We start from the raw sequence: 14,512 nt of genomic DNA on the forward strand, positions 1-14,512 counted from the left end.
CGGTTATAAGAGATGTCATGCAGATCACTATTGCTATTTGAAGAAGTTTGATACGTTATACTTCATCCTTCTTCTGTACATTGATGATATGCTTATGGTTGGATCAAGCAAGAAGGACATCTCATATCTCAAAAGACAGCTGTCTAGAGAATTTGCCATGAAGGATTTAGGAGTTACAAAACAAATCCTAAGCATGAGGATAAAGTGTGAAAGGGAAAACAGAAAACTAGTTTTGTCACAAGCAGAGTACATAACCAAAGTACTTGATCGATTTAATATGGGAGGTGCTAAGCCGGTTATCACTTCATTAGCCAACCACTTCAAGCTTTCTAAGGAGCAAGGTGCGAAGACACAGGAGGAACGGGACTACATGGCTAAAGTCCCATACACGTCAGCTATTGGGAGTCTCATGTATGTTATGGTGAGCACGAGGCCAGATATTGCTCAAGCAGTGGGAGTTGTTAGCAGGTTCATAAACAACCTCAGGAAGGAACATTAGAAAGCTGTGAAGTGGATCCTCAGATACCTAGTAGGTACTAAGGATGTAGGGATGTGTTATGGAGGATCAAAGATCAAGCTATAAGGCTACGTAGATTCAAATTTGGCAGGAGATATCGACGGCAGAAGAAGCACTACAGGGTATGTCTTTACTCGCAAAGGTCGCTTAGGGGTCTCCCGATTGAAGATAGTATTCATCGACAACGGAAAATATGTTGCGAAAGCGTATAAGGAGATGGTGTGGATGTAAGGTTTTATGGAAGAGTTGGGAAAAAAGCAAGTAGATTGCAAGTTGTACAGTGACGGTCATCCAAAAATCCTGTTCAACACTCTCGGACCAAGCATATCGACATCGATATCACTTCATTCGTTCCTAGAAGATCGATCGATTGCTCTGGAGAAGATTCATACAAGTAAGAATCTTGCGGATATACTGACCAAGGCGGTCACATGGGAGAGGATGAAGCTCTGTTCAGCTTTAATTGGTCTTCAGGCTTGAAGACAGGGAGGTGGTGTACTTCGAATGTAGAAGACGATGGTTTATGACAATGTGTCTGCAAGTGGAAGATTGTTGAGGAGTGGAGCCACATCTGATAACGCTACTCGACCAGTCAAGGGTTGGCTCGACCCAAAGTCCAGCGTTGAAAATTGTTTTTTGGTCCGAAGTGCTTGACCAGTCGAGACCCATGCTCGACCAGTCGAGGTTACGCAGATTAATTTTGCGGTTTTGACACAGACTACGAAAATTTGAGGCGATTTCACAAGGGTGTGAAAGGAAAGTTGCATAAACTATTAATAAAGGTCCCTAGGGCTATTCTAGGGTTAATGTGAGATATTCTAAGGCATGAGAAAATGGTTTTTTAAGCTAGGCTACGAGATATCTTTGTGCATGGGAGCATAAAGAGGTTAGTATATTGCTTGTAATCTTCATTTTTCTTCATAGTAGAAGTTTATACCCGTGGTTTTTTTTACCTTTGTTGGGGTTTTTCTATGTATATCTTGTCTTGTGGTTTGTTTGGTATGTTTTTATTCTACTTTCAAATTATATTTCTTTCTGTTTATCGTTTGTGGGTGAGACCAGAAATCAGATCTCGGTTCACTACGTTGTTGGCGCGCTGCGCAACAATATTTTCCAATTTTTGACACATATTCACTACTTCAGCTATCATTGGACTCCATTTATCGGTCCATATCAATTACACGTGGCCAATGGGAATCTTACTTTTGACTAATCTTAATCATTAGTTAGCTCCGAATAGGCCCGAGTATCCCTTAAGTGTAATTTATCTCCCTTTGTGATGCTTTGTTGAACTAGATCCGATACTGATTTCTAGAATTTGTTGTGATTAAGCAGAGTATTATCTTCATTTTAAATAGGGTGTTTACACTACCATGTGAATTTGGAGGTTGGATGGTTATCCATTGTTTTTATATAGCAGGGCCCATTGTGTTGTTTATATGCCATTGAACATGTGCACTAAGCTAGCCCCACCATGCTGTAGATACCCTGATAATAAGGCCTATGCACCCATTAGGTGAGTTATTTGCTAGTCATGGAAAAAATAATGGACGGCCATCCAAGTACTTCAGATTCACATAAGTAACTCACGTGACAATTGTATCAGTATCATTCATGGTATGTCAAATATCTGGACAACAGCCTTTATGTACAGGTTGCCTACCCTGAAAACAACCCGGTGGGCCCCACGTGCAGCACTTGTTGAATAACTTTACCGTACAAGGAGGGGTGAGACATGAAATTTCAGGACATTGAATGCCGACCAGATCCTCACGACCAATCATAAGGAGTGGGATATTTATTTTGGAGCTCCAGAGGTGGGCCCCACCATAGATGGATTATTTGCCAAAAAGTACAGCCATCAGACAATTCTAATTCTACCTGATCGATAGCCTTCTTAGGGATTATATATATATATATATATATATATATATATATATATATATATATATGGAAATGGTACTATACAGTAGAGCGTATACAAGGCTATCGTGAGGTCGAGTCATGTCTCCTCATCAGCCATCAGATAACATATTTAAAAATATACGGTGTAAATGCCGGCGGTGTAACCAAGTTGCTAAACCGGCAAAACTGGCAAAACCGGCTGTAACCAATTGAAAAGAGTCATGTATGACTCTATCATCCTCTTTACCTTTGCCAGCATCTAAGTTCCTAGGCTACGAGCCCAAAAACGAAGCAGCTCCAAAACTCAATAATAGAAAGCAATGGGAATTGATTGCCTAGCATTGAAAACTCAAAAATATAGTACAATTGTGGATTAACAAAACTTGGTAACAATCGGCTTCCAAGAAGAAGGTATAGAAATTACGATGTATAATTTTTTATTATATTTTCTTGAAATTTGGTGTGTGAGATCTAATCTAACCATTATATGCATAATCCCATGTTAGGCCCTTTTCCAAATGTTCAGGATGTGTTTTGATTCTAATGGGTCACACAAACAGAAAAATGTTGGCATAAACATACACACTTGATTTTTACAGGCGCATCGTAATAATTATATGAAATTTACTCCAACCATTAGATTCCACATAAATCTTATGCTTGGTTCCAAAACTCATGTCCATCTATGATTCAGGTGGGCTGCATGCATAGAAACAGTTTAGAGGGTAAGCAAGGTCATATACACTTTCCAACCGTGTAGTCCATCTAAATCACAGATGAAGCTGATTTTTAGGCGAGAGGCTTAAGTTGAGGTGATTCACCTGATAGTTGGGGTGGATTTTGCATAAATAATACGTGGGTCCCACTTGAAGAACTCCAGTGAAGTTGCCATTTGCACATGTACTGTAAACTCATGTAGACTTTTAATGTTAGTTCCTCACCGTGTAGACTTTCAATGTTTCAGTCTTCCTCTTTGCATATGTTACACTAATTTACATTTACCCAAACTAACCAAATTGTGAGTCTCATTTTTAATTTATCATATACAAAAATGAAATTGACACAGCATTCTTAGTTGTCTAATTAATGGAAATCAAATTGACCGCATGACAGAATAAGTGAGGATTGAACCTCCACTGCTCAACATTTTGTAGGGCTACAGAAGCTTTGGATGAGGTTGATATTTTTGTGTTTTCAGTTCATCCCATTAGGAATGAACTTGTGAATGGTATGGATGGCATATAAGCATCACGGTGGACACTAGAATAGTTTCAACAGCAAGCATTTCTCTACCTACTTTTTCTTGTCACACATCCCACTTAAGTTTTAGATCTAATTATATTTGGGCCCATGGCTTAACATGACCTGACAAAAATGTTGGACGGAGTAGATTTCTCACAAACATCACGGTGGACCCACTTAACTTGCTGCAGTTAGAAATTCATCCGCGCAGGTAATATGGACAACAAGATGTGGGCATAAAAAATGAATTGCCTAATGTAAGTTACGTGTGCCTCACTATGATAAGTGTTATATCCACACGGCACATTCATTTTGCGAGATCATTTTAGGGCATAAGCCCAATAATGAGGGGGATACAGGGCTCAAGCGAACCACAACATAGAAAGCAGGGGATTGAACGCTTAATATTGAGGACTTATTGGGAGCCACGGAAGTTTTGGATCAAGTTCATATTTGTTTTGTCCCTTCATCCAAGTCTTTGTGACCTTAGGAACAGGTTAGATGGCAAATAAACATTATTTGCTGGTCTTTTGAAGGTTTCAAGGTGGGCATCAGGGTCCCGGACCCTTTTATTTGGTGTTGGTCCACTTAGATTTCGATCTGCCTCAATTTTTTCACTTATGGGCTAAAATGATCTCGTGAAATGGATGAATGTTATGAATATAACACAAACATCATGGTGGGGCCCACAAAACTTGATAACATCCTAGCACCACTAAGATCTCCTGCACACCATGCAATCTGCAAGAGCCGTAGGGCACCCTATTATGTGTTACCGGATTACACATGTTACCATTACCATGGGGCTCACCTTGATTGTATGTTGTATATCCACACTGTCAAACTTTTTTCAGTCTATTTTAGAATATTTCACCAAAATTTAAATTGATCCAAATGTCAGGTAGAATACACTACAGGAAAAGTGGTGATTGAACACCCACCATTAAAAGCATACCAAGACCCACCAAAAGCGGATCCGTAATGTTTATTTACCATCCACCTATTGATAACGTCAACCAGACCTGGAAGAAGTGAAAATACAAATATCAGATTGATCCCATATTTTCTGTGGCCAAACTTTTTTTTAATGGTCATTCGCCACCATTTCCTGTGGTGTGGTTCATAAGAGATTTGGATGTGCTCAAGTTTTGGTAGAACTTTGGATCTGCTTCGTTTTTGGGCTCGTAGCCTAGGAACTTGGAAGCTGGCAAAGGTAAAGAGAATGATAGAGTCGTACATGACTCTTTTCAATTGGTTATAGCCGGTTTTGCCAGTTTAGAAACTTGATTATCCCGCGAGCATTTACACCGTATATTTTCAAATACGTTATCCAACGGCTGACGAGGCGACATGACTCGACCTCACGATAGCCTTGCATAAGCTTAACCGTATAGTACCATTTCCCTCTCTCTCTCTCTCTCTCTCTCTCTCTCTCTCTCTCTCTCTCTCTCTCTCTCTCATATATATATATATATATATATATATATATATATATATATATATATATATATATATATATATATGACGGACGGCACAGCTCCCAAGTGCAGCACCTTATCTTGGAAGCGGATTGCGCAGAAAAGGACGCCACCAAGTTATGTGGGCCCCACCATGATTTACAGTATATATCCACATCGTCCATCAGAATTTTAGATCAGGGTGAAAATTTGTCATGGGGGTTTTCATGGGATTCCGAATCACATGGACCGTTCAGATTAGACACCCATGACACGTGTGCAAAGGTGTGCACGTGCGTAGGTGCGTAGGGGAGCATGACTCCACATATATATATATATATATTAGCTAGGCTGTTTATCTAAGCAGGTCCCACGAGTGAAAATTTTCACTTGTAGAGATTTTACTGGCCTCACAAAGTTAGGTACAAGAAATATTGTAGCAATGCATTCTCCACCTCATCGATATGGACACTAAAGGGCTCATTTGGATACCGAACTTAGGTGGGTCATGCCATCTAAAACCATGAGAAGACATGCCTAAAACATATAAAGGCATTTGGTGGGGTTTACTTGAAATTTGGATGCATCTGAAACTTGGTCGATCTCTCATATATATATATATATATATATATATATATATATATATATATAGGAAAATGTACTATGCGATTGACCTCACAAGTTCATCCCATGAGGTCAAGCTGTGTCGGCCCCACTGTGATGCCTTTTGAACATCTAACCCATTGTCAGATGCACCATTCCATTGTGGGCCTAGGTCTCAAAAATCAAGTCAATCCGTGACTTGTGTGGGCCACACCACATACAGAAGTGGGGAGGGGCTGTGCACCATTAAAACATTCATAATCAGTTTTTTGGGCCCACCGAGATGTGGTTTGCAAATCCGGCCCATCCATTATGTGTGTCCCACTTGCATAAGGGTTTAGACCAAGTTTTAGCAGCATTAAAAACTTAGGTGGGCCCCACCAAGTACTTTTATATGTTTTAACGGTGTTTCACATGATTTTAGATGGTATGGCCCACCTGAGTTCCGTATACGGCTGATTTTTTGGGATATCCCATAAGTTAGAAGGTACCCATCAAATGCACGGTGTTGATGGTCGACACGTATCACGGTGGGGCCCACATAGCTCGACCTCACGGGAGCTAATCGTGAGGTCGAGCGCATAATACCTTTTCCCTATATATATATATATATATATATATATATATATATATATATATATATATATATATATATATATATATATAAAGACAACGAGTGAATGTACATTCACCGAGCGGTTAGGATATCTAGTCCCTGTGAGTTTTATGTCCATGGCCCATCCACGAAGGCCCACCTCTGCACCAGTTCTGATCAGCATTTGAAACCATAACAAAAAGCCAGACTTGCACGCGTTATCCTTTTTCCTCTTTGGTGATGCTGAGTGCTTGGAATCTAGCTTTACGTATGCACGCGCATTTGCCACTTATTAGCCTACCTAACCAGGAGTTGCATTTAAGCTACGGTGCATTCGCGTGTACATTAGACGTTACTTTTCGTATTACACACAATTTGCAGATGCCCCCGGTCACACGTGTCTAGGTGGCCCGAGTGTGTGAACCACTCATCATGTCGGCTGCAACATCTACATGTCCTGGCCACACATGCATTTTCAGTGTGGGTTGTTGCTCTTGTCAGTGCTGCTAAGTCAGTCCCAAAAGCTGATTTCATCGAACAATTTTAACCTTTGATTCGTGGATACTAGTTCGTAATCCTTCCAAACAATGCCCACCATGACCTCTGGATGAATTATACACCAAATACCTGAATTTAAAGCAACTTCTAACTGACTGCTTATATCACTCATGCTCTACTTGAACACGGAAGCTTCTTATAAATGAAAATAGCATTAGCAATGGGCTGAGCAAGAGCCGGGAATGATGGGCCTTAGCTTCGCCCTGTCCTTGTCCCTGGTCTAGCCCTAACATTAAACGGGTCCAAAAGACATTGGCCCTAGCTCTGTAAAGAAAGAAAAAGTTACCGGAACAAAGGTCTTTAATACGTCTAACATAAGAATTTTCTTTCTTGGAATATCCTTCATCCACAATAAATTCTACATATAAATGATTTAGATCATTGAAATATGAACAAGATTCAATTTTTTTACTTCAAATTACAAGTGTATGTTGAATGTAAACAGTTACGAAGTGGATCCAAGGTGGAATGAGATAGCCGGATTATTTATCATTTGCCCCACTATAAGGCCCATTGCTACCTCTGCATGGAAAAGGGCATTAGCGGGTGCTTCTTCAAGGGTACATTTGTTTTATTTACATATGTATATCAATTTGCATATGTTCATTTGTGCCAATTTACATATGTAAATATTTTTGTAACTGTCTTTTTACATATTTAAAAGGCCCAATTTTTTTTTATATCCCACCCCATGTGAAAACACATCCATTCTTTTTTAAGTTTTACCTCCTTGGTATGAGTTGTCCACATCTCAAACCATTACTGATGACATTCAATCAAAGTGACTTAAGAGGGATGAGAAATTACAGGTGGGCCCTGCATAATGGATGGCCCATGTCAATTCTTATTCCTGTCTAGTATACTCGCTGTGCATTGTCCATTTTCCAACCTACTAATTTGATGGCTAGGCTCATATGATCAAAGCGGTTTTGGAGGAATGAGCAATCAAGGGTATGCCTCATATGATGGATGATCTACCACAATGCTTAGACTTATCCAATGTACTTAATATGGAATGTCCATCTCACAAACCACTAATCAAATAGTTAGATCATTTGATAAAAGTGATTAAAGAGATATACGTATCGAATGAGGGCCTGAATGAGGGGCCCTACATGATGAACAATCCGCTTTAACATTTAGACCTCTATAATATACTCAATATGGCCATCCATTTTTCAAAATAATAATAAGATGATTATGCTCATCCAATCGAAGTGATTTGAGAGGGATGGGCAATTAAATGTGAGTCTCATGATGGATGGTCAACATCTTTTCCTAGAGCTCTCTAGCATGCTTGATGTGGATCACCCATTCTACCAAGCGAGTAATCAGATGGTTAGAATCATTCATTCAAAAGTGACTAGAAAGAGATAAGCAATCAAAGGTGGCCCCTACATGATGGACTATCCACATTATTGCTTGGGCCTTTCTTGTCATGCCCCACACTTTAAATATAGAATGTGCACCCTCATACTTAAGTTATAGTTTATGACTCATACACTAAGTGTATATCATTCCTATCATCAAAACAACTGCTTCAAGGCACAATTAAATATATTGTGTTGTCACCACATTACAACATGCATAAACCATGATGAATTCACTCACTGGGCTTGGTCAGTTAATGATTTACTGATGAAAAATTTGTAACACCTCGGATTTCGTGAGCCGAGTAAATACTCGACTCCTGATATCTCAGGTATTACTTATGTTTTGTGGAAGCGGAATTTTACAGTTTGTTTTACCTAACATTTAAGTAGTTCATAGAATAAAAATATACTATGCGATGTACCTTGAAATAAACATAAATTTTAAGACAAGTAAATCAATTAACAAGTAAAATATGTTTACCCAAATTACGGGTTTCCAAAAATACAAAATCTGTCAACTTTAAATCTCATCACTGGCCCTAGGGCAACCTATGATGGCTCGTCCAACAGCTGAAAATATTAGAGCTCCTCCTCTGAGTCCACGGACGCCTCTTCCAACGTGTCAGACTCCATGGTACCTGCATCTATGATAGGGTTTAGTTAGTATTTTAAAACGTACTCAGTGGTTCCATTAACATTAAGTTACACAAGTTATCAATTCCACAGGCACAGTTAATGATAAAGTAATTTAAACAGTCAGTTCTTAAATACTCTTATTAATGCACGTGCATGCTGTTATGAGATGATGCATGTCCTCGCAATCCAACACTCATAGTAAATCCGACACTTCATTCGCAAATGCCAACACTTCCTCATCACGCGACCACAACTCCCAAGTCGCCACAACTTACACTAATGCAATGCGATAAGTAATCATGTTAGTTGAGTATTTAGTTAAGTCCAATCATCCAGCCAGATTGGGGAAGCTAAAACACCTCCATTGAATCAATGGCCCTAACCTGATCACTAGGTCCAGGGCGGCCATAGCGGCCCCGTACCTGTGATCCTTGATCCATATTAGGGTTTATCACCCAGACGACAACTCTCTAATCAATGTGAGGCAAACACTGGCCCAATCGACCACTCAGGACCTAAATGACTTAGGCCGGATGCACAGGGTTAGGCCGCCCATTGATGGGTGGAGGAAGCCCCGCCCATGTAAGGGTCATCACCCAAACACAATCGTGGAGCGGTCGCAACATTATTTCAATTTGATATACTAGGCTGTCAGCTTCCTTGATTGCTTATTGGTCACTACGGAGGGGCTCGTCACCCCAGTATAGACCGATATACGGACACAGTGTCCCATACCACCATGCTTGGCTCTTGGGACTTGGGAATCGGTTATCAATAGGCCTTTTCAGGGTATGGGGTACTGCAGATTCAAGCAAATGTGATCATACATGATGGATACACATAGTTGGTTAGCTAGTAGATTAGTTCGATGGACTCGATGAACCTCGGCGTAACCGGCATTGGGCACAAGCATCTCGTGTAGTCTGACTACTGTCGATTATCCTCGTCCTGGACTGATTAATCAGACTAATCTGGGACTGTCAACCTAAATAGGTTTGCCCTTATAAATTTATGGTTTGCCGGCCAACCCAATTAACTAAATAGCTACAATCAATCAATATACTTAATAAATTAATTATCATAACTACATGAAAGAGTACAAAATAATAAATCAAAAAAATTCTGCTTGATTCAAGTATTTTATCAAGCATGCGAGCATACTACCCAAATCATGACAAATTACATATGATAAGGCAAATTAGGCGCACATGTAGGAGACTAATATAAAGCATGAACATGAAATTTCAGCAATTTCACCCTATTATAACATGCAATCAGGTGTTCAGGCTACATTACACAAAATTCAAATTTTATGAAGGGCAATCAATCAAACGAGTACATATTGGTTAACATGTTATTATCCATTTACTATATAAACCGGTAATTGCGACATGAACTCGATAATCAACAACCTATGGGTAATGGTCCACACCTTGGAGTGGTATGTCGACCTTCAGACCTACTCCTAGGGCTAGGGTCCCATGGATCGGCTTACCGATGCCCCGCGCCTTCACGTTTAGTTTATAAGGGTACATGCAACCGACCCTTAAGGCCTAAATCTCAAAAAAGGCTTGTTAGTTACCTTTGATTGTCGTCAAGGCAATTTCGACGGTGCAGTGTGGTCGTGGCTACGTTGCGGGCTAGCAGTGGCGTCTGAGTTGTCTAATTAGCCCTCTCCTATAACTTCTCCCATTTTCCTCCTCTCTCTCCCCTACTTTTACAAGTGAAAATTCTTATGGAAGTGAGAGAGAAAAATGATGGCTATTTATAATGCCAGAATGTGCATAAATAGCCCAGGTGCCCATTTTTTCATTAAACTTGCCATAGGGGAGGATGTTTTCAACTTATAGGGTCTTTCTGTGGGACCACTGGCTCATTCACATCAGGAGGCAGGTGCCCCACTATGTGATTTATGGTTTGTCAAAAATTAAGCGATAATCGGACGTTTCGATTAACCGTAGGGACCCTACTTGCGATACACGGTCATTGGTGATCGATCGAGACCGCGACTATACGGATATAAGTTATGAAATATCCTTAACTTATATATCGAGTTTAGTTGCAATCTAACGGTTGAAAGGCCATAACTTCGCGGAAGAGCGGAAAGTCTATTTCACTTAAGTTTCAGGTTTTAGCCTTGAGTATTTACACATTTCAAGCATTCGGCCTTTGGCTTAAGTTGCGCAGTTTTTGTTACTATCTTGATTCGCTACCCACAATGGACGTCAAGCCCACTAAGATGAACTAATTTTCTATAGTCTCGGGTCAAGTGGCCTACTAATGAGTGGTCTAGGGCTTATTCGAGTAATCAGTGCATTTCTAGAATGAATTACATATCAAGATTTCTTATGCGCGATAGCTAAGTTCATAGTGTGACCTATTCGCAACCAGTGGAAATGACGATCCAGTTATAATCACTCTTAACCATCGATTCGTAGGATAAATAAGTAGCTGAGTTGATTTAATTTGTTAATTAAGATCCGACCCTTAGTTGTCTTAGCTTTAAGTAGGTCTTTATTTAGTTAAAGTTGTCTCAATTAGTCAGCGATATATCGGCTAGATTTATACCTTATGTGAATAGATCCTGAGATAAAATTTAATGTTTAAATGATCGGACAGATTCATTGGATTCCTACGGTTGATTAATCGAATTTGTACAGTTCTTTACCAATATCACTCGCATATAGACTCACCTCAAGCATCAAATGTCAGTAAGTGACAACGTAGGCTAATTATATAAAAAAATTTCAAAAATTATTTGAAAATCCAAAATAGCAAAAATCCAAGACGTTACAAAATCGTAAAGAGATTATTGATGCAAACATTTAACACAAGCACAAAAGGCAATCGAACCAATGGAAAATCTATGAAAGACATGGCCGTATGTATATCCGATGACGAGCTTGCTACCTTGGATTGAATAGCTGAATTTTACGGAGTTCATAATTCTTATAAATATAGATTTCATTTTTTATTTAGATTGTTACTTTATCTAGTTAAATAAACATTATTTATGCTTGTGGATTTTATTGGACAGTTAGGTCCCAAATATGTGGACCTAGTTTCATTGATGGATTATATGTTGTGGTATGATGTGTGAATGGTTATGATGATTGGACAGAGATAAACCAAAAATTGCCTTGATCAGCCCATTGTTCTCGTGATGAGCACTTCCCGATTCAATGCATCCTATTTGTTTTCAAGAAAAACTTTGATAATGTGGCAAGAATAGAATGGATGATACACATGCACTTACAAATTACTTAAAAATTGCACATATGGCCTACATCAAATAAAATTAAATGATCCAAATTATGGTACCCAGTGTAGCTCTCAGGGGTGGCAATGAGCCCAAACAATTTGGCCCTAGCCCAACCCTAGAACTCTGAGCCCATCCCCAAGCCCTAATGGGTTAAAGAGGCCTTGGCCCTAAGTGGACCAAGTCAGGCTAGAGTTGGGCGAGGGCTGGGGTTGGGCCAGGCCAGCCCTATAAGTTAAAGATAAACTACACACATGGTACACATTCACTTGGTCTAATCGGTGAGTGTATGTTCGCGGATGAACCATCACACTCTTTCAAAGAATCAAAGTTTTCCTGGCACACCTCTATTAAATAAGATTATTAATCAACCAAGTATATAATCTACCCAATCATCCACGTATCCATATATTTATATAAGTGCATCAATATATTGTTCACCATTTGAAATGCGCTTCACAATTTAAATAGCAAGTGATTGTGTATCATCCATCACACTATCGAGTATCAAAGTTCTTTATATTACTATGTATACTGTACATGGGAGCTAGAGTCTTTGATACCTCGCTTGGCTACTGGTCAGCGTTCCAAGCAGTATCATGACTAATGTGTTTTATCCATGCCGCCTCCGTTTTTTGAGACCTTTTTAGGTCAGGTTGACCACACTTAGAAAAATAGTGGTTTGAACGCCCACCATTAAAAACTTTCTAATGCCCCCTGTAATGTGTATTTGCCATCCAATCTTTGGTTAGGTCACACAATATTGAATGAAAGGTAAACACAACCATCATCTTGATCTAAAACTTTTGTGGCCCTACGAAGTTTTTAATGGTTGGAATTCAACCACCGCTGTTTCCTGTGGTGTGGTTTAGAACTACCTCGTAAGATGATACGGAAGAATGGATGGACGGCGTGGATAAAACACATACATGGTGGTGGAGCACACAACGCACCAACCAGTAGCTCGCTGCTAGGAGCGTCACTAGGCAATCCGCGTCCCTCAGCCACTGATCCGCTCCCCTTCCAGCTGAGTATCAAGGACATTCTCAAAGACCAGCTTAGACGAGAGAAGGGAGGCAGTGAAGAGGGCAGAGATACGAGACGAGAAGAGAGAAAGAGAAGAAAGGGAGAGAGGATGAACACCGACATAACGGCGTTGGCGAAACCGGAATATCCGGTGATCGATCGCAACCCTCCATTCACCAAGACCGTGGCCAACTTCAACATCCTCGACTACTGCCGCCTTCTCACCATCACCGGTGTCTCCGTCACCGTTGGATACCTCTCTGGTCTAACATCTATCCATCTTATCATCCTCCTCTCTCTCTCTCTCTCTCTCTCTCTCTCTCTCTCTCTCTCTTAAAAAAAAAATCTTTTGATGATTTTGATATATTGAATAATTTCAGGTATAAAACCAAACATAAGAGGGCCATCAATGGTGACGGGCGGTCTCATCGGCGTCATGGGGGGTTTCATGTACGCTTACCAGAATTCTGCTGGCCGCCTCATGGGATTCTTTCCCAACGAAGATGAGGTAGCTCGTTACAAGAAATAGAAGGCATCTCTCTCTCTCTCTCTCTCTCTCTCTCTCTCTCTCTCTCATTTTCTTTTTCCTTCTTTCATTTCTCGAACAGATAAGGAAGAAGTTGAGTTTTTTCATTTTCTAGAGATACTCGCTGTGACTTAATAATCAGACTATGATTGGTTCATTGTCGGGATTTTACAGGAGTGGAAGCTTTTGTGAGATTTATTATTAGGTTTCGAATGCGTGGAATTGATTGATTTTCATGTTTTAGGGTTGATTTTATTGTTGATTAGTTGATGATTCTTGAATATATATTTTTTTACGAGGCCCATTATTTGGTGATTGGCATAGTTGATCTGATGGGTACTCACAAATTATTATTTATTATTTATTATTTATTTTTGAAGAGCATTGAATTTAACCTGCAAGAAAAAAGATCAAGCAGCGAAATCAAAAATATATATCCAAAAACAGATAAAACAGCAAGAAAACAACATGCCCATGTTGCAGCCCTGATCACGGGACCCAATTACAACCCAAACATGGATGACATTAAGTCAACATTTACATCTTTAGCCCCATTAGCCCAATCGATGATGTCTCTTTTGGACAGTCACACTACTTCTTGTCTTCTTCCCACAGCCCTTGTTCGTTGAGAAAGCGGCGACGATTTCGTTCCCGCCTAGTGTTCCACAAAACTGCTAATAAAACAAGTTGTCGTGTCGTGTGCTTCTCCCTAGAAATGGGGCTGCCGTGCCAGGCCCAAAACAAAGCATCAACCGACTGAGGCATAATCCACTTGGTACCAAAGGATAATAAAAAGGAATTCTAGACTTGAAGAA

General features: G+C 39.9%; 1 protein-coding gene across 1 annotated transcript; it reads left to right on the top strand.

Annotated features, from left to right (window-relative positions):
* The first annotated feature begins 13,117 nt into the window (after window positions 1–13,117).
* LOC131232249 (uncharacterized) lies at window positions 13,118–13,901 on the top strand. The gene is made up of 2 exons (XM_058228464.1): window positions 13,118–13,434; window positions 13,552–13,901. Exons 1-2 carry the CDS (start codon window positions 13,281–13,283, stop codon window positions 13,698–13,700), a joined length of 303 nt encoding a protein of 100 aa, XP_058084447.1. The 5' UTR covers window positions 13,118–13,280; the 3' UTR covers window positions 13,701–13,901.
* The last annotated feature ends 611 nt before the right edge of the window (window positions 13,902–14,512 follow it).

This window comes from Magnolia sinica, chromosome 18 (genome assembly GCF_029962835.1).
Source record: "Magnolia sinica isolate HGM2019 chromosome 18, MsV1, whole genome shotgun sequence".
Lineage (NCBI taxonomy): Eukaryota > Viridiplantae > Streptophyta > Magnoliopsida > Magnoliales > Magnoliaceae > Magnolia > Magnolia sinica.

What these genes read in the sequence shown, in the direction of transcription:
- LOC131232249 (XM_058228464.1), top strand. Translation starts at nt 13,281, where the DNA reads ATGAACACCGACATAACGGCGTTGGCGAAACCGGAATATCCGGTGATC. An exon ending in CACCGTTGGATACCTCTCTG is followed by an intron (nt 13,435 to 13,551) that starts GTCTAACATCTA and finishes GAATAATTTCAG; the next exon opens with GTATAAAACCAAACATAAGA.